This window comes from Cavia porcellus, unplaced genomic scaffold (genome assembly GCF_034190915.1).
Source record: "Cavia porcellus strain 051 isolate PalLab524CR breed Dunkin Hartley unplaced genomic scaffold, mCavPor4.1 scaffold_1, whole genome shotgun sequence".
In the NCBI taxonomy this organism is placed as follows: Eukaryota; Metazoa; Chordata; class Mammalia; order Rodentia; family Caviidae; genus Cavia; species Cavia porcellus.
The window spans coordinates 14,380,301-14,399,860 of record NW_026947484.1 but is presented as its reverse complement, the minus strand read 5'-3'; the positions used below and the strand labels follow the sequence as shown (position 1 = coordinate 14,399,860).

Sequence of the window (19,560 nt, the reverse complement as noted above, 5' to 3'; positions counted from 1 at the left end):
AACTGCCATGTCCCCTGGGAGGGAGGGGATGCTGCTGTAACGGAGTCCATTTCACGCAGCGAGGCAGGCATTGACCCCTTCCAGTCACTGCCACCAAAGTATTGGTACAGGAGGGCAAAGCTGAGCGCCAACAGGGTACTGCTGGCAGGGAAGCTCACCCAGAACCGCAAGGAGATGAGAGCCTCAGCCAGAGGCAAAAGCAGCAAACGAGAGTCCCAAGCATCTAAATACAACATACAGGGGTTGTTTTTCCTACATATAAGACTGATATTGGCCCAGCCTATAGGAGTGCTGCCTTCCAAATATTTTGCAAAACTTTTCATATTTCCCTTACCACAAAAATTTCTTATAATCCCCAGGGTCAATTTTTAAAATTGTTAAATATGCCAAGGATAGAGCTCAATGGCAAAGCACCTACCTGGCAAGGGCAAGGTTGTGACTTTGATTCCCAGTACAAAAAAAAAAAAAAGCTAAACATGCTCGTCTTACACTCAAAATTTAATTACAAACACAAAAAGGGGAATTCCCTACAAAATATACCTTCATAATAGACTTGGAAGTATATACTATGAAAATTTTAAATCCTACTGAGGATGGAACTTCAGCAGAAAGATAATTCAATCAGATAAAAGAAAAAATCTAGGGAGGGTCCTTTGGAAAGATCTTCTTGCTGGACAATGGAAGTACCCAGTCCAATGCTAATTTGGAGTTGAGGGTATGCTTATGTTCTAGAGGATGCTAATGGCCTATTTGGGTGCCAGAGTGTGCTGCCTGGCTATATCATGGACCCAGATCCAAAAAAGTTGATTTCACCTTTCAAAAAGCTGATACTCAGTCCTATGACAGTGATGCCTCAGAGACCACACCACAACGGAGAGACAAAGATGGGGCAAAATACAACCTGGGACCAGTTAAAGGAATTGACCTAGGATGTTCAAAAGATGGTAACCAACAACAAAAATCAAAGGTCTGGGTAGGTGACTGATTGCATAGAGGTAACTAAATTAAAAGGAACACAACAGTTACTAATATTCTTAAGACAAAATAAAATACAAAACTATATATTAATCACAGATAATTTTGTTCCTTCCAAATTCCTAAGAGATGTCTGCTAATTGACCTATAACAAAATCTGACTAGTCTATTTATAGTTATAAATTCTAAAATTATAAAAGCTATTATTATTCAAATTGGTAAAAATTATATAAGTGCATTCTGATTTTATAAGACATTTGTCTAGTCTGTTAAGCTGTGTACTTGTCTGTTATACCTGTGAATAGCTGTTTTTTATTTGAACTTAACAATTTTTTTCTCTTTGCTTTTTTCTTTTACATTTTTGGAGCAGGAGAGGAAACAGCAGATAAAGCCAAATGAAGAACGTTCTATAGTGTATAAGGGATACATAATCCTCTAGATTGTCCTGGTCATGAAAATAAAAGAAAGGCTAGGCATATAACTCTGTATATGCCTCTCCTTGTTTACAAAAACTTTGTTTCCATGTTTTCCTTCTCTTCTGATTTTTTCTTTTCTCTTCCTTCCTTCTCCCTTCCCCTTCCCAAGTTTCCCTTCCCACTTGAACATTTTCTATTTCTCAATATCTATAATACATTTTGTTGCTGGCTGGGCAGAACCAGGAAGGAGATCAGCCACTACTGTGAGCCAGGTGGCGTATTGGTTAGGAGAGAAGAATCACCCCTCTAACTAACCAGCTGATTTGGAGGAACACAGGCTGAGATGATAACAACTGAAGTAAAGAACCAACAAAAACGTTTGTATTATTTGATTGACTTTGCAAATTCAAAATTGGTAGTCTGAATAAATATGTAGAGGTTAACAATATTTAGAGGTTCCAGCAATATAATAACCATTGTGGAGTTCCTACAGTCTTATTACTGTTTTGTTTTATTGTTGTGGTTTATTCCCCTTAAAATCATATATATATATATATATATATATATATATATATATATATTCCATTTTGGTCCTTATTTATATGTTTGGTTTTTCACACTAGAGAAGCTATTCAGTAAGTGTCTGGTTTATTTCACTTGAGTGTATCCATTTACCTAAAATTGTTGCAGGCTTATCTTTTTTTTTTTTTTTTTTTTTTTTTGTCTTTTTCATTTTTATCGGTACCAGGGATCGAATGCAGGCTTATCCTTATGGCACAGTAATACTCTGTTATATAAAACACACACACACACACACACACACACACACACACACATCTTTATCCATGCTCATCAAGGAGCTGAGGAGCATTTGGGTTGTCTCCAAGATTTAGCTATTACAAACTGTGCTGCTGTAAGCATGGGTTTGCATATATCGCTGTGGTCTGATGCTTTTAATTTAAAGAGGTTCTTTCTAAAAGTTAGTGTACTCTAATACATAATTTCATGCTCACATTTTGGGCCAAAATACCTTGTATGTAGAATCATTGTGCCCAAGTAATACATTTTTATAGGCAAATAAAGATGCAGATAAATACAGTAAAACGTAAGCCACCTATACTTCCCCACCCAAAACAATTTCTCAGCGTTTCATGCCTAGTTTACTTTTTAAAGGCACATCACATCTAAACATTTGTATTGCAGTAAAAGTAGGGCCCTGCGCTGCACTATTTTGTGTCTTAAATTCCTCCTCGACAAATGCAGAGCAAACGCTACCTTGATTACTGCTTCAACCAGTTCATTTACTTCAGTTCATCACTACTTCAGCCAGCGGTGAGGAACTCCACTGAGCAAATGGGCAGCGATTTATGTAATCTCGGTCCTGTTTCAGGGCTTTCACACTGGGCGGGGAGTGATCCCTAGCAGACCTGCAGACTGAACTCCTAGTAAAGAAGGTGGGAGATCCGAGGAGAGCTAGGTCCCAGGACGGGGTACGCCAATACAGGAAGAAGGGTCAGCAAGCTTGGCCGGCGGAAAGCAAAGAGCCTGTGAAGTCGAACTGGGGAGGAGACGAAGCAGAGGGCGGGTGATTCTCAAGGGCCATCACACCGAATGTTAGAAACCGGAGACCCCTGGATCTGGAACGCGGGAGACCAACTCTCGGGCCACGGCTGCTGAGCCGCCGCTCCGTACCAACAGAGGGCGCCGCGTCCTCAGTAGTTTCCATTGGATTTAGTGCAGCTGCAGGCCAGATGTGGGAGGCGCGAAGCTCCAACCCGAGCCCCTGCAGAGTAGCCCGCAAGGGACAGCGAAGAAGGGACGGCAGGGGGTAAGGGTGGTGGCTGTCTCAGCTTGCGGATTCCCAGATGACTTCCCTTCTGGTTCAGAACAGAGGGGAGCAGGGAGACCTCTTGCCCAGAGGGGACACCGTTTTCTAATTCCAACAAAAGCAGTTTGGACTGACAGCAGTTTTGGAGTGGCTGGTTCATCGTCCACCAGGCTGGGCGCAGGGCCAAGGAACGCACGTGGCAGTCGGCGGTGGGAAAGGGAACCGGCCTTGGGGGCCTTGCAGTCTTTGCATGCGCGGCCCTGGACGCCAGACGCTCCAACATCTGCACCACACAGCAGATCCTCCCTGTGCTTTTCCAGGTCAGAGCGCGATGTGCAATGGAGGAGGAGAAACTGAGGCACAGCATGTCCGAGCACTGAGTAGAACTCTCCTTCCCCATTGTCTAGAGCAGAGAAGCTGGACTAAATTTAAGGCCTAAGTCTGAAGGTCCAGTTAAGAACCCCAAGGCCAGTGACAACTCCCAGGGGCCCTGCCCCCTCGACCTGCTTCCTCCCCTCACCCCTAGCTTTCCCAGCGCAGCACTGCTGTAATTGGCGGTGAAGATCCACGCCGGAGGAGGGCAGCAGGCGGCCCGGGTCAGACATGGGGCTTAATTGCAGGGCGTCTGCCGGCAGTCTAGGCTGCATCTCCACCGGGAAAGGAGCTGTTCCCTTAGCTCGGCAGGCTGGGCCTTGAGAGAATCATGAAGGCCCTTAGGTCAGTGGTTGGGGGTCCCTTTCCTGAACATTAGGTTGGGGCGCTGAACTCTAGCAAGTGCGAGAGGAATAAACAGCAGGATGCTAAAGCAGAGCTACAGGGAGAGGTCAGATTCCAAACTCCCACTCCAATCTCAGGAGCCCTGGTTGGCGTTGCCCGAGACTCCTCCCTTGTTCTGACCACCCCCTTGCTCCCCTTTCTGCCGCCCCCGCCACCCTCCCCAGGGCGCTCCCACCCTAGGGAAGAATGTGCCCTCCTAGCGCACCCTTGCCATGGTAACGGCACACCCCCACCCCCGCGCACCAAAGCGGCCGGCCCGGCCCCGAGGGCCGCAAGAAAAGGGGAAGGCGGGAGCCTCCCAGCCCGGCGGACACACCTCGGCTGCCCTGGTTGCCACAGCAACCGGGAGCGCTTCGAAATACGCGGCCGCCGAGTGGCAAAGGGCTTGCTCTCGCGTACTGTCTGTCGCGTACTGGCGCTCTATCTCTCGTCTCTCTGTCTCTGATTCTCTCTTCTTTCCGACCTTTTACCCATCTAAACCACAAAAGAGGATCCCCCACCCACCCCGGCCTCCCGAGAGAGACAGAATCCCAATTTTAAAACACTGGGTCCAAAGAGGAAGGATCATGGGTCATTAGCTTCTACATATGGCAATCCCAAGGAGGAAAAGCCATCTGGAAGGCTCTAGAGAGCCTAGGACTTGAGAAGGGAGCCCCCTGTCGCCAACCTTTCCGTGTCCCCCAGCAGAACCCAAAGGGGGCGCTGGCAGCCGGAAGCTAAGGAAGGACCCGGAGGCGCGCAGGCCCCACAGCGGAGCTGTGATTACAGGGACCTGTACCTCCCGCCCCCGGCTCCCACTCTCATTAAGTCATTTTTTCCCCTGTTGGAAAGTCCCCGTGCCTTGAGTGCAGGGGCTGGGGCGACCGCAGGCAGCTGCCGGCAACCACAGGAGAAGGGGGGCAGAAAAGGGAGGAGGGGGGCCCGCGACTAGGGTCTGGCCACTCTCCAGCTGGAGGGCCCCCTGCCGGGGCTAGCTGGAAGCGCACTAATTTAGGGAGAGAAACCTAAATGACCTTAACCTTGCTTCTCACCATGGCGATTCTAGGTGTGGGCCCCCTTCTTCAGGCGACTGGAACGCCAGATGCTGGGTTTTGACCCTGCCTGACCTTGACCCTTAACCCCACCGCTGCCTGCCGCTCTAACTCCCACCCTCATTCCGTTAGTCCCTTCACTTCCTCCTCTTGGGACAGCCTGGACTCCCACTTCTGCTTGCAAGGTGGTAACCTAGGGCCCATCAGGTGAAAGGTGGGGAGACAGGGGAGGTCCTCTCCTCTCCAAATGACCTCTGGTCCCCTCCTGTTCACACTTTCAAGTCTCACCTCTGGCCGTTCTCCATCTGAGCCCCACCCTCCCACTTAAATTCAGTGATTATTCCTGCCTCACCCTCCAGCCACATGGCCTAAGCCCACCACCTCTCTCGCACCCTCTTTTCCCATGCTTCATCATCTGTATACCCCACTTTAGGACCTTACAAGTCCCACACCCTAACCTCTCTTCTTCGAGATCCAGCCTTGGACTCAGGACTCACCTTCTGGCTCAAGGAGAAAACGGGGAGAGAGCTAACACCTTAATTCATTCCTTCCCCGTTTCCTCCCCTCCTTTTCTGGTCAGGCTAGCATATACCAGCTCCCCATGACCCCACTCACTAGAATGTGTCCCCTATGACTCCTGCTCAGCCCTCCGCTCCATCCTGCCACCCACCCTCCTCAGAGACAGCGTGCTCCGCAGGGTCACCTCTTCTACCTTATTCTCTAGCTTGATGCCGGAGCTCTCACCTCTAGTCTCCCCTACGCCACCCCAATCCCGTCCTCTACAAAGCGAGAAGGCAGAGGAGGGTGCAGCCCCAGCTATGACTGCAGTGGACATGCCTAGGGGCAAGAGTACCCCACACACACACCTCCAATTCCCCTAGCCACCAGTCTCTCCTCCACCCTGCAATGGGAGGGAATAAAGAGGTGGGAACCCAGCCCCCACAACCCTTCCAGGGTGAACAAGAGGAAAGGAATGAGGCAGGTGTGTCTACTGCTCCTGCCTACCCCCTCTCCCTGGGGACTCTCACCCGCCTGCCCCGCCTGTAGGGCCGTTTTTTGGGGGGGGAGGGATGGGGAGAGAAATGCTGTATCCACCAAAGCAGCAGAGCTGTGCTTTTGGAAAGGCCTGCTGCCTTATGCGTGCCCAGAAGCTGCTTCGATGCAGGTGACCAGAGGGCTAGGAGCCCAGGGCAAATCTCCCACCTGGGACCACAGGGATGCTTGGGCATCATGCTAACAGCCTTCTTTCCTTTTCATTCCCATCCAGGGTAGAGATACGTAGAACCCAGTAGGAAAATGGAAGATTTGGTAGGCAGCAATTGGGGAAAGGAACAAGACTTTGTCCTTTTCTCATTCAAGTGAGATGCTGTTTGGGGATAAACTGAGGCAGCCAGCGTGGTCCCCAGCTATGAGCAGCAGGAAGCTTCAGGGCAGCAGGTGAAATGTTCTTTCCCTGATAACCTGAGGATCTGAAAATCATCAGATCTGAGTCAAGGAGGTGCAACCAGGACACAAACTGCCACCTCAGCAGTATTCCGATGGGCAGGAGTACAGGGAGTGATTATGACCTGCTAAGGAGCACCCTGCGCAGGGCTCTCGGGGCAAAAGAGGCCCAGGAAAGCTGGCCCCTCAGCCTTGCTCACAAATCACATACCCTGCCTTCCCTGCCCCACTCCAAGAGCCCAGCTCCAGACAGTGAGTCTGCAGCCCGCCCCCTCCGCCCTCTTCCCAGCCGCACCTCCTGGCCCCACCTGTTCCCCCGGGCGCTGGGCTGGGTTGAGCTGGGTCTTGCCCAGGATTACTCCTCTCTGAGTGCCTCCTGTCTCTACCGACGGTTGCTGCTGGGCAAGGCCACTCGTCCTGGCTTGTGGCAGAGGGCTCAGGCATAAAGTGGGCGGTTGGAGCTCTGGCACTGAGGACTCTGGAGCCAGCCCCTTTTTGTCATTTCCATTGCCTCCATCCAGGCCTCATTTCTGGTTTGGAAGACAGCTGTAGCCCCCTTGTTGGCTTTCCAGCTGTCACCTTGTTCCTCTCAGCCAGTTCCCCATGCAGCAATCCACATGGGAATCAGACCATACTTCCCAGTTTAAAACTCCACACATTCCTATTCCTCCTGAATAAAACCCCAACTCCTTACTTAGGCCTAGAAAGCTACATGGCTTGACATTTGCCCACCCATTGAGCGCCTTTCCTGCCCATCAGCCCCCTGATTTCTCCACTCCAGTCACCAGGATCTCTTTATGGTTCCTCCAACAAGTGGAGGCCTTTCTTTCCTAGAGTCTTCACATTCCCATGGCCTCTTGTCTGAAAGTACTATTTCTCGATCTCTTAGCGGCTCCCTGTCTTACTTCGCAGGTCACCACAGGAATATCACAACCCAAGTTTCCTCTTTTATCTCCCCACAAAGCACTGTACACTGAAACCCTGCTTTATTTTCTTCACAGCACATAACATGGTCTGGAATGACTGTTTATGTGTTTACTGCTTTTGTCCATCTCCCTCTGCAAATGTAAACTCCTTAGAAGGCGGGTGCTGCGTCTCTCTTATTCACATCCTTGTCTCCAGTGCCTCTCCTCCCCCCAGGGAGCGCCACCAAGAGAGTGCAAAATAAATATCTGATACCTGAATGGTGAGGGGGATAAGGGGCAGAGGCCAGTGGGCAGGGTGTCCAGGGCCTTGATGGAATCATTTCAGCTCAGCTCCTTATGTCCGTTTCTTCTTTTCAGTCTTCCTCCCCCTGCTCATCAGGTCCCATTCCTCCTACTCTAGGGGTAGGGGAGAAAGGACACAGGCCTGAGGGCAGCTGCCTGGCTGACAGTTGTGCTAGGATGCAGGCACACCTGGGCAGTCTGAGCTTGGGGCAGGAAGAGGTGGGCCAATCAAGCCTGGGCCCAACGGGAGTGATGCTGTCAGAGAGGCCTGGACTGTTGTGCCCTGACTGCAGACCCAGTAAGATCCTGCAATCCAACCTTCTGTCCCAAAAGCCCAGGCAGGGTGCCCGGGGGAGACCTCTGCAAGAGGCAGAAGGCCCAGACGTAGGAGGGACAGCTTTCCCGGGCCCGGGGAGCCCGGGCCGCTCACTTGCACACGCTGACCCACTCGGTGATGCGGCACTCTTCACAGACCACGAAGCAGCACCAGTGGAAGCGGCAGTGGCAGCGCTCGCTGCGCGTCTGGCGCAGGATGTTGTGGCCGCGGCCGCAGCACATACTGCCGCAGCCGTCCGGGCCCGAGCTGCTCTTGTTGCACAGGCGGCCGACGGTGCCCGCCGAGTCCAGGCGCGGCTCCCGCTCGCAGAAGTCGGGCGACTTCTCGAAGTAGACCAGGTCGGCAGGATTGGCTCGGCGGCGCGGGACAGGGGTGCCTGGGGCCGGCGACGGTGCCCCCGCGGGGCCGGGCTCTAGCTGGCCGCCGTTGCGGTTGTGCGGCCGGATGAGCGTGGCGCGGTGGAAGCGGCTGCGCAGCAGCGCCCCCACGGCGCGGAACTCGGGCGTCACCTGCCAGCACGTCTTGAGCTGGCAGCTGCCCGATGTGCCGTGACACTTGCACTTTCGCCTCATGTTCTCCATCACCGCCTGCGGATGGAGGTAGCGTAAGGGGTTGTCACCGGCCAGCCCTCTGCCCTCCTCCCGCCACTGGGACTGGCCTGGGAGAATCTCCTAGGCTTTTGGAACCAGCGCCCATTGAACAGAAACCAACACTGAGGCTGGAAGCTCCCCAGCCAAGCAGTTAGGGCCCCTCTGCTCGCCCTAGTTGTGCCACTCTTCCATCCACCTCCCACCAGGCTAAGCCCCGGGGGGAATTCCCTCCTTCCTGCCGGCCTCCCCAGCAGCTGCAGGGGGCTCTTGGGGGTGGGGGCTCTTGCTTCCTGAGGGGGGATCCCAGATCCTCAGGGAAATTCCCTCTCCCTCCATAGCCCAGGTAGGAACCAGGAGAGGAGGGGGCACCTCCACTCCATCCAGTCCAAAGCCACTAGCCTCACTTCAGGCTGAGTGTGAGAAAACCCCGTCCCACCACCGAGACCCTGATCCCAGCTTTGCAGGGATCCAAAAGAGGGGATCCAGGGCCTAAGGACACTGCCACCTCCCAATATACTGGCTGGAGCTTACTCTGCCCTGAACTGAGTGCCAACAGGTGCCAAAGCTCTACCTGAAGGCACAACAGAACCGGAGAGGGCCAGGCTGTCTCTCCATGAAAGCGGACCAAGGTTCCAAGGGAGATGGGTGTGAGAACACAATCTATGCCCCCACCCAGCTCTCAACCCACCCTAAGGTGGTCTCCTCCCCCAAACCCCTTGGTGTCATCCTCAGCAGACACCTTTTCTCTATACCATTCAGAAAACCACACTTTCAGAGAAGGATAGCAAGGATCTGAGGCCCTGAAGCCAGGGAGGGAGACCATAAGAGAAGGACGCTGCCCTTCTGGGTCTTAAAGGGCTGTGCAGCCCGCGGTGTCAGCGCCACTTGGGAACCAGCCCAGTGCCTCCCCAGGCCAAGGCCCGGGAACATCTGCTTCCCACAGGCAGCAGCCATTAATTAAGCAGTTTAACGAGGAGGGGAGGAGGCACTGTCGGGAAGGCTGGGATGGTTCTGAAGCTTGGGAAAGGAGCTGTACGCAGACAGGGCAGGGCTGGGTGGGAGCCCATAGGGACCTAACGGTGGGCGTACCTCAGTTTACCTCACCTCTAAATCAAAGTGGGGGTTGCTCAATCAGCTGTATTGTGAAGAAAGAAGATGACATGGAGGGCTAAGAGCTCCAGAGGAGAAGGCGTAAAGGAAGCATGGACCTAGGCCTGAGCAGGCTGGGCAAGGTCAAGAGAAGGGACAGGGGTGTGCAGCCAGTTGCCAGGAAAGAAGACCACTGAGCTCCCACCAGGGCCCAAGAGGCAGCAGAGTGAAGACCCGGTATTCTATACACACAAGCTGTGCATAGTTAGGCCCCACAAATGAGAGCAGGCTGGAGCTCCCTGGCTGGGGATGGACTCCCATCTCACTAGTTGCACCATCTCTAGCAAGATTCTCACCTCTGCCTTAGTTTCCATAGCTGAATGCGAGGTTAAGAACAATGCTCACATCTTAGGTGGCTGTGAGAATTAAATAGCCTGATATGTAGTAAGGTACTCAGAACAGCTCCTAACATTAAGTGCTGAACCTCTCTCTTCTCCTTTTTAACTATTTATGTATTTAATGTTTTTGAATGACTGTTGTGACCTTTCAGGCTCTTTGGACATTCAAGGGCAGGGGAGAAAGGTCTGAGTGGCCCCTGGGAACTTCACTTAGCCCCTGAGCTTTGCAGTAATTGCTCCTTCTAGATGGGACAGGAGATCGTGGATGCATGGTGCCAATGAATATTAGAGCTGGGGGCCTCTGATAATGGTCTAGTTGCACCTTCCGCCTCTAGAAAGGAGACAGGGTGACAACCTAGGCCTGGCCCTCTGATGTCCTGCCAGCCAGCCCAGTCCTTTCTCCAGGATCACTGAAGAAAGGAGGTGGAGCAGCCTGGGGATGAGAGGAGCCCTACTTCCAGCGCACAATAGATCTTCAAGTTGTGCTTACTAAGTTAGGAGAGGACAATGAAAAGTTTGCTGAGTTTACAGAACAGTAGGAGCTACGGAATAGGTAGCCTGGGGGAGGGGCGAGGCCCAGGGATTTGGAAGGGGCCCAGGGGTCGGCGCTCTCACCTGCCTCCCGACTCGGTTGTTGTGGAGCCTCATGCGCGCGTGGATGTCTCTGTGAGGCTCCCGGGAGTCCAGAAAGTCCTTAGAGAAGCGCTCCCCGAAGCCCACGTCGGGGCTGCAGCCGCCCCACTCCCAGGAGTCCTGCAGGCCGGGGCTGGCAGGGGGCAGGGCGGGGTGTTCCGGAACCCCGTGGCTCAGGCCCTTACCGCGCTGAAGCGCGTCCAGCTGCAGGCGATGCAGCTTGCGACGAAAGGCCTCTTCGTCCCCGCGCCGGGACTCGTCGCAGCCGCAGGCCCGCAGTTTGCCCAGGGCGCACGCGTTAGATACGGCGTGCACCACGCCGGCTGCCGCAATGGCGTAGGCGAAAGCGCTCTCTCGGAAACCTGCGGTTAGAGACCCCCAAAAAACACGGGCTGTGGCGTGGCCTCGACGTCCCATCCTCTGCCTATCCTGCCCAATTTTGTCTTCAAATTAGTTTGGTGAAGGGTCTGGTATAGAGTAGGGAACCAAAGGGCAAGAATCACATCAGAAGGCAAGCATTCCGCAGGACACAGTGGGGAGGTCTCCCACCTAACTCTACATGGGACACTCCCATCCCTGGTTCATTAATGTCACCCTTAGCGAGTGTGGAATGTGTGTGTCTAGATCTTTCCTTTAGGGCAGAAAGCATCTAGTAAACACATTCTTCTTCAGATCAGGGATTTAATCTATTACCTTTCATGGTGATACTTGCGATTTTAAAACAGCCTGCAGAAAGAAGGCAGAGTTTAGCCTAAAGAATAAAGTATCAGTGATGGAATTCCAGGCCCCAAGAAATGCCAGTGGGCAGGAGGAGAAGTAAAAGGAGAAGGTCTCTTCCTAAAGTGCCCCAGTACAAGATCACCACAGGTGTGTACTTATCTTAGGCCCAGCCCACAACCCTCCCTGATAAGCCCTGTCCTCTTCCACAGGACATACCTGAAAGTCACCCTGTAATTGCCACCATACAGCCACCCTGCCTGTGGTCTGTCAAGGTCAGCTGAAGATATTTGAGGGATGACCAAGAGGTCCTCCATGGGCCCAACCTATAGCAGTGCTGAAAACCCAGGAGAAAGACAGGTAGGTTCCACTGATGCTCAGAAGGTCCAAGACTACTTGACCAGCCAGTCTCAGGGGCCCGGAGTGGGCCAGCCTGGCCACTTACTTTTCTACACTGCTTTCCTTCTCTGTGGTCCCACCTAAGCCACCCTTTGGGAATACCCTGGACCTGTGGCAGGAGGTGGCTTGCAGAGGTGGGTTCAGCTCTGAGGCCTGCCATCTACTTCTTCTTATCCTGAATCTGAGAAAAGAATAGCTAGGAGCAGTTCATGGTACAAGTCTCTGCCAAGCCTCTGGACCCCAGAGAGAGGGCAGACACTGGGAGAAGCTAGAAACAACAATAATCTCCACATAGGCAGAGGAATCTACCCATGCCATGGGCCCTTTCGAGACAAGCTAAGACCTGGCAAGAGGCTTATAGCCTTGAAGGAAGTTAGAGATTCAGAGAAAGTAAAAACTCTGGGTCCTTCTACCCCAGCTTCAGAGACCTAGAGCTAGGTATAGGTCTGGGACTGTAACCCATGTGACCTTGGGTTTTCCCATTTACATAGTACAGTGTATGATTGGTGGTGATGCTGACCTTGGAGAGCCAACGGAACTGGGACAGAGACCCTATCTCATTCTTACTTGGATCCTCACTCCTACCCACAGAGTCCTATCTTCATCTTCCTGCCCAGGCAAAGAACAACAGCAAACAGCAACAATGATATGATGATATCAGACGAGATGTTTGGCAGATAAGAACTGATCTCTGGAACCAGATTGCCTGGGTTCAAATCTTGGCTCTTCCAATTACTCTTAACTAGCTATGTGACATTGGCTAAGTGATTTGACCTCACTGCCTCAGTTCCACATCTTTAAAACAGAGTTATTATTATTGTCTTTTACTGTCATTCCAAGAACTAAATGAGCTATTAAATGGAGTGTTTCGAATAGCACTTTACTCGGTACATACTTCGTAAATGTTCACTTTTACTGAGAAGTTCTTCCTGCTACCTGACCCCACTCACTCCTGCTGCATTTTCAGGTCTTTGTTTTTTATTTTGCCCCGATCAAGGACAGAGTCCAGGGATTCATGATCCACTCTAAAATAAATCACTTGGGCTACTGGAAGCCCTCAGAGCAGACTCTTTTCGTGTGTTCTCTTTCCAGCTCATAGTATGTTTTTCTATAAGGGGCCCAGTCATGAGCTGAGGAGGGGATGGGAATTGGGCTGGAGCCTTCAAAGCGATCTGGGAATTGGCAAGAGCTGCAGGGGAGCAGAAACTGCTCCAGGATGGTGGGGCCTAAGGGGAAAGAGGGTGGACCCAAGTCCCTGGGAAGTGCACCCTGCATTTATCCCCTGTCTTTTATCTTTGGAACTCTGAGCACTTCTCTTATTGCAAGGGGAGTCTTTAGCCTACTTTGGGACACATGGCAATACTCAGATGTCTGCAGGCAGCCCAGACTTCAGAGATAGATTACCCTGCTGCAATCACCACCAATCACATACTGCACTATGTAAATGGGGAAACCCAAAGTCATATGGCTTATAGGCCCAGACCCACACCTAGCTCTCTCAGCTCCCTGGGTCAGCAACTTCCTGCTGAAGGACACTGGTCCCATGGGCATTTAGCCTTCATGAAAGAAATATCTCCGATAGCCCAGTTTCGATTTCCTGTAGGCCTGCTTATACTATCAGGAAAAAGCAAGTGGCTAGTCCTGTGGGGGAGAGGTATGCAGGGCCAACCACCATCTTCCAGACTCTGTCATGTTCAAGGGCAGGCCAGGAGGAATCTGGATGGATGGATGTAACCCACATCCTGCAGGGAATACTCCTACCCCATATAGCTGAAGATGCTTCTCCTCTACCACCCCAGGGCCCGGACAACTGTCATGGTCACCTATAGAGGGATCATGCAGAGTCTATATAGTCTCCCACTGGTTTATGCATCCAGGCCTCAGGAGAAGTCTAGCCTACTGAATCTGTGATATCCCCCCTCAACCCCACCCCAGCTCCCATTCAGGGCCCCAGTTTCGGTTCTGGCCCCAACTGTCTGGGGCAGATGCAGGCACTGTGCCATCTGGCCAGCTGGAGGGGGGGTGGAGCCATGGCCAGCTGGGCTGCCCGAAGCAGATGGGGGGGCTTGTTAAGATGCACAATTAGCCATCCTGCCTTTGATCTGGGACAGGGACTGCCAGCGTTTAAGTGGAGTCAGCTGCTGCTACAGGCTGCAGCCAAAGGCCAGGAAGGGGTTGGGATGGAGACTTGGAGGGCAGGAGAGTACTGAGGAAAGAGGATGAGAGGGGGCAGTAGAACCAGGAGGAGCTAGAGAAGCTCAAGCCCTGCCTACTCAAGTCAGAGAAGAAGAGAAGCCTGGTTTCCATCCTTCCATGCAAATATTCCGTGCATGTTGCATGTGTGGGGAGTAGGAAGGGACAACGAGAGAAATTGCGTACATGCAACAATGCTTATGCAGGACACCAGAGAGGCTATGCATTCACATAAGCATGGATGTGTGTGTGTGTGTGTGTGTGTGTGTGTGTGTGTGTGTGTGTGTGTTGTGTTTCTTGGAGTACACTCCCATTGCACCAGTTCACCTCTGGGCATAGTGGAGTTCATACTGGTCTTGCAGCTTGTGAGGCCATTGGGTGCAAGTTCTAAAATCAGCTGACCTGCATAATCCCAGCTCTACTGCTTTCTTACAAACTGTGTGATCTCACTGGCAAGTTACCCAACCTCTCTTAGCTTCATTTGTAAAATAAGGATAATAACAGGACCTACCACATATGGACAGTTTGAGGACCCTAAAGCGTTGGTTTAGACCAATGCACAACATACAACAAGAGCTTAATACATGTTGGCTAATTTATTGAGTATCATTAGAATAATAGAACCTTCTGGGACATGATTGTGCCTCAATTTTTCCATCTGAATGTCATCATGTATCCTAAGCTCTGAGGCCTGGATGTGAAACCAGTGTAAAAAAGGGTAAGTGGGAAAAGAAGGAGACAGACCTTGGAGAGTAGAGGCCAGGTACTTAACACTGCTGGTTTCCCCTGGGCTGGGTGCTTGGCTGGCTGTGAGATGTGCCACCCTCTTCCTATCCATTCCAAGTGGGTTTGGAGGTCAATAGCTGAACTGTGTGGGAACTCTCAGGACTTGCTTGTGACTTTCAGCTCTCAGCTCTGCCCACTCCAGTGCCTGAGCTCAGCCCCTAGCAGCAGCCTCCTCAAACCTCCTTCTTGTTCCTACCCTCTGAATGAAGGACCAACTTAGGGGTTCTCTATTGTTTGCTGACAGATCTTCTGTCCAGTGTCCATGCACCAACCTAAGTGGTCCTCAGTACCAAAAGTTGGGGATACCAGTGCCCTTTGGCACTAGGTCATATCTACCATTGGGCTGGGCAAAACAGCAGCCTGGGCTTAAGCCCCCCCCCCCAGTGTCCCCTGGAAGCCTTTATCCCCATCCTCACCCCTCCCCCTTCCCAGGCCTCTAGACTCCCCCTTTGGCTGCGTAAAGACCCATTATATTCCCAGGCTTGTCTACCATTGGTGCCCAAGCAACTATCTCCTTCCTCCATCAGAAGCATCCGTCTAGCCCAGCTCAAGGTGAGAGTATAATAGGATGACAGTAACAGTGTTAAGGAAAGCCCAAGGGACTGCTCCTTGCCCACACCAAAGTTTCTGAAATTTAAACATGGCAGAACCCACATTAAGGGAATCCCTTGGACGGCCTGGGTCAATCCCCTGAAAATCCACTTAGGAGAAATCATGGTCAGCTGACTCCACTCGCAGACAATTCATAGCTTGAAAAGCCGGGAGATTGGGAGAAGGAATCAGAAGGCTAAGGGCCAGCAGCCACCCTAATGGCCTCGTGGGGTTTAAATTTAGCTAGTCCTGAGTGAGATGGACCACAGTGGTCAAGATGACCCTGGAGGGTAGACCCAGATGTGGAGTTGGGCAGGGGAGCTGTGGTAGCCGGGGGAGCTGTGGTGAGAGGGGGATAGGCGGAGAGGCAGTCTTCTTTCCAAAAGAGTCTCTCCTCTTGGAGGAGGAGAGGTTAGAGATGTGGGGTTACTACGCGGAGCAGGAGCTAAGCAGGCAGGACTGGGTTCCGAGGCGCAGAGGAGGAGCCCCAGCCGCCGCCCCGCCCCCTCCCCCCTAGGTACCGCCCCGCTCGACTAGCCCCGGCAAGTTTCCCCTCCATCCCTAGCCTCTCCCCCCATCCCGTCCCCCCAGCTCACCTCCTGCTTATTAAACTGCAGGTGAACCCGGGAACGCCTGGCGCTGCGCCAACGCCGCGCGGCTCCACCGCTCCGAACTCACCCCCAAGCTTCAAAGACCCCAAGACTTTCACTGGCTGCACGGGTCTGACCGGGAGACCGATCAAGACGCCTGGGTTTACTCAGTCTAGAGGGAAGGAAGGCCCCGGGCTGGGGGACACCGAGGTGGGGCGAGGGCCGCAGAGCTTGCCCTGCCTTGCCTCACCCCCAAGCGGCTGGGGCGCGGATCTCCTCGCTTGTCTGAGTCCCCAGGGAGGTAGCAAGCAGCCCCTCAGGGCTCAGGGCGAGCGGGGGACCTAGGAGCCCAAGTGTGGAGCCGGTGCGCAGCGACCGAACCGAGGAGGTGCCAAGGCCTAGGACTTGGTGTCAGCAGCGCGGGTAGCCAGTGATTTCGGGGTCCCGGCCGCCGCCCCTAGACAGCTAGAGGGCTCGGGCTGGCGGGCGGGAGGGGAGGGGCGGGGCGCAGGGCAGGCACCCCGGTGGAGAGCCGCGCGGCTGCGGCCGGGAGCCGTCTGCGCGGCCCGCGGGGATTAGTTCGAGGCTGCATGCCGCCACACGCGCCCGGCTGGGCTAGGCCGGGTAGAAACAGCGCCCCAGGCGCGCGGGGGAGGGAGGAGAGAGCTCGCGGGGGCGGGGCGGGCCGCTTGTGGCTCGACTAGGGGAAGCTGGGGTGCCCTAGACTTGGGGGTCCGAGGGGCGCGAGCATGGGACGTGATGAAAAGGGAGGGGTCTTGGCTTTCTGAGTTTTTTCTGAAGTTGGATCAGGAATCTAACCACCAGAAACCTCAAGACCGCGGTACTTGGTTTATGCACACCCCTCCTCTTCCACTATCAACTAGACATGAACGAGTCCTAAGGAACCAGAGCCACTGGGTCCCTACACTGCCCCACCAAGCAGCTGAGAAGAGACAGATGTCCCTCCAGAGAAACACAGGAGGTAGGGCCCCCCATATTACTCCAAAGACCAGATTTAAGGTCTAACGTATCACCTCCTTTAGATGGTTGTGAGAGGAAGTCCCTAATCAAAGCTCCTGCCAGTCTCCAGCTCAAGTCAGTCTAGGGTGGGCCCTGGGTCACCCAGGAGTAGAGAGAAAGGACAGGGAGTGGGCTGCAACCCTCTGGGCTGAGGGGAGCAGGGGTTGGTGGGGCTGTCAGGCCTGCTGGGCCAGAGCCACCTCACAAGCAGGCAGATACCTGGTGGGCTCTGATTCAGAGAGATTTTGGGGGCGGTGAGGATGACACAGAGGCTGATGGTGTACCCCGATAGCCAGCAGAGCTCCTGCAGAAGGGCAGACGTTTACCTGCCCAAGCTTCCCTACCTGCACCCTTTGGCAGGAAGGTCCACCTCCTCTTCTCACTCATGCTGGGGTACCATGTTGCAGAAGTACTCTCTATCCTAAATCTGGTTTACTAAGTAAAGGGTAAACTGAGGCTAGTGCCAGAGTATTTCCTGGACCTGAGGTTTGCCATTTCCATGACACACGTCCAGAATTCAGGCACAGAACCTGCCACTTTCAGCCAGAGCCACACCTGTTCCATTTGTTTGTTCCCCCCTCCCCAATGGATTTTCTGAGACCAGAAAGAGGCAGGGGAGCATCATGCTTGGCAGGTGTGAGGACTTGGGGGCTGCCAGCCTGACAGTGGATGTTGGATGGCTGGCACAGAGGTTCTGGGGTGAGGGTGCTGGATATGATGGGGGAGGAAAGGGCAAGCTACCTCTGCTGAAGATAGGACTCTCGTAGGGGATCTTGTTTCGAGTCTCCAGGCTAGAGCAGTTCCAGCGCTGGTCCCGGAACTGGTGTTGACATTCATGGATGGCAATCTGAATGCCCTGGATGGCCGAGGCAGCCACATCAGGGTGACGCACGCACACCTCCATCTGCCTCCGGCTCAGGCCAGGCAATGTCAGGCACACTGTGTTAGCATTGAGCACAGGTTCTGGAGGGAGGCGGAGGCCCAGGATATCGTTGGGTGCTGACCTGCAGGCATGTGGGAAGGTGAGAAGGGGTAAGCACTTTTTTGGTTGGGGGAGGCTATCACAGCCCCATTTAATAATATACACTCGGTTCCAAAGGCCATAATCACCCTCAGCCCCAAGCCGCCTTCTGAAGTTTGGGCTTATCAGCACACTCCTAAAGATTCTCCTTTCCTTGACCTGCCCTCCATCACTCCCTCTGAAACAACCCTCCCAGCTGCACACCCACACAGGCAAACATGCAAATGTACACACATCTGTTGTGTCTGTGGACACATGATTTCATCACTATGTACCCGAGCACAGATGTCTGCATACACAAGCATGTTTTAGGCGGTCACAACTGCAGTCACACAGGGACATGCTGCATACATTGTGGTGGGAAAGAGAAACCCAGGAACACTTACATACATGTATGCTTCATCAGACTTAGGGACAGACCTAGGTACGGATATCAGACAATCAACGACACATTGATACATGCATTTGTCTTAACATACATTGACCTACAAGCTCTCACATTCCCACACACATACCCACACAGACTGCTGTTTACCAACCCAGCTTGCTGGGCTCAGCCACACAGAAATGGACCTTTCCAGCTGTACTCTCACTGGCCCACCTGGGATACCCCCTTCCAGACCCAAATGCTCATGTTTAGGGTTGATCTGCAAGATGGAATACACAGTTTCAAAGTACTCTTTGGCTGAGGGTTGATTTCCCCAGAGTGGCAGGGACTCACACTGCTGGTTGTTCCCTGGCATGTGCCTCTTCTAGTTACCATTACTCTCCTGGGCACTGCCCTGTCTGCCGGCACTGCCCATATTCTCCTCCTAGGAGGGAGCTCACTGTCTTTCCTTGGGCACCAGAGGCCTTGTGACCCTGACCCTCCCACATTCCGGGGTCCCGGCCCCAGCAGGAGCACTAGAGGCCCCTGCCTCGGGGGTCTCAGCTCTCCGGGAGGGCGGAGCGTGAGGTGAGGGCTCACCTGGGCACAGCGGCAGCCAGCAGCAGTAGGAAGAGCAGGAGCGCCCAGAGCGCGGGCCGCGGCTGGGGCCGGGGTAGGAGCCGCAGCCAGGGGCGAGGGTGGGCGCTGCCCATGGCGCGCTGGCCGTGATGGGTCAGGCGTGGGGGGCTCACAGCCCGCTGGGACTGGCGAGCCAGGGGCGGCGACGCATGATCGGCAGGGGTCGGGGCGGCTGTGACACGGAACACACAGCTCCGACTTGGGTCACGGCTCCGGGAGTAGACGGCGCCCGCCTCCCCGATCCATGGGGCAGCGCCCCCGGGCACCGCCCTCGGGGGTGGGGTGGGGAGCGGGCGAACCGGGCACCTCCTGGCACAGGGGTCCAGGGAATTTCCCGAGGCCCCCCGCGACTATTCCTGATGCCTCTTGAGGGTAAGGGGGGCCCGGAGGTGCAGAAGGCTGAGGACTTGAGGTCGGGTGCTGGGGAGTCCCCCTAATGCAGCGCGGCGAGCCTGGGCTTCCCAGGGTGTGCGAGGTGGGCAGGGGGGGGGCGGCGATGGCTGTGCCCGGCC

At 53.7% G+C, this 19,560-nt stretch overlaps 1 protein-coding gene across 4 annotated transcripts in view; it reads right to left on the bottom strand.

Annotated features, from left to right (window-relative positions):
* Wnt10a (Wnt family member 10A) overlaps positions 1-19,560 on the bottom strand; it is a 35,539-nt gene extending 15,979 nt beyond the window's left edge. For 3 of the 4 annotated variants that reach the window (XR_010046404.1, XR_010046406.1, XR_010046413.1), the window contains exons 1-4: positions 19,010-19,560; positions 17,763-18,025; positions 10,708-11,087; positions 7,650-8,602 (exon numbers count right to left, since the gene is read on the bottom strand). Coding sequence is in view for 1 of the 4 variants with exons in the window: in XM_023562534.2 (XP_023418302.1) it covers positions 8,105-8,602; positions 10,708-11,087; positions 17,763-18,025; positions 19,010-19,122 (1,254 nt within the window). In the remaining 3 variants the exon portion in view is untranslated. Of the gene's footprint in view, positions 1-7,439; positions 8,603-10,707; positions 11,088-17,762; positions 18,026-19,009 lie in introns of those variants that run through there. The other variant, XM_023562534.2, reaches the window with a different exon arrangement.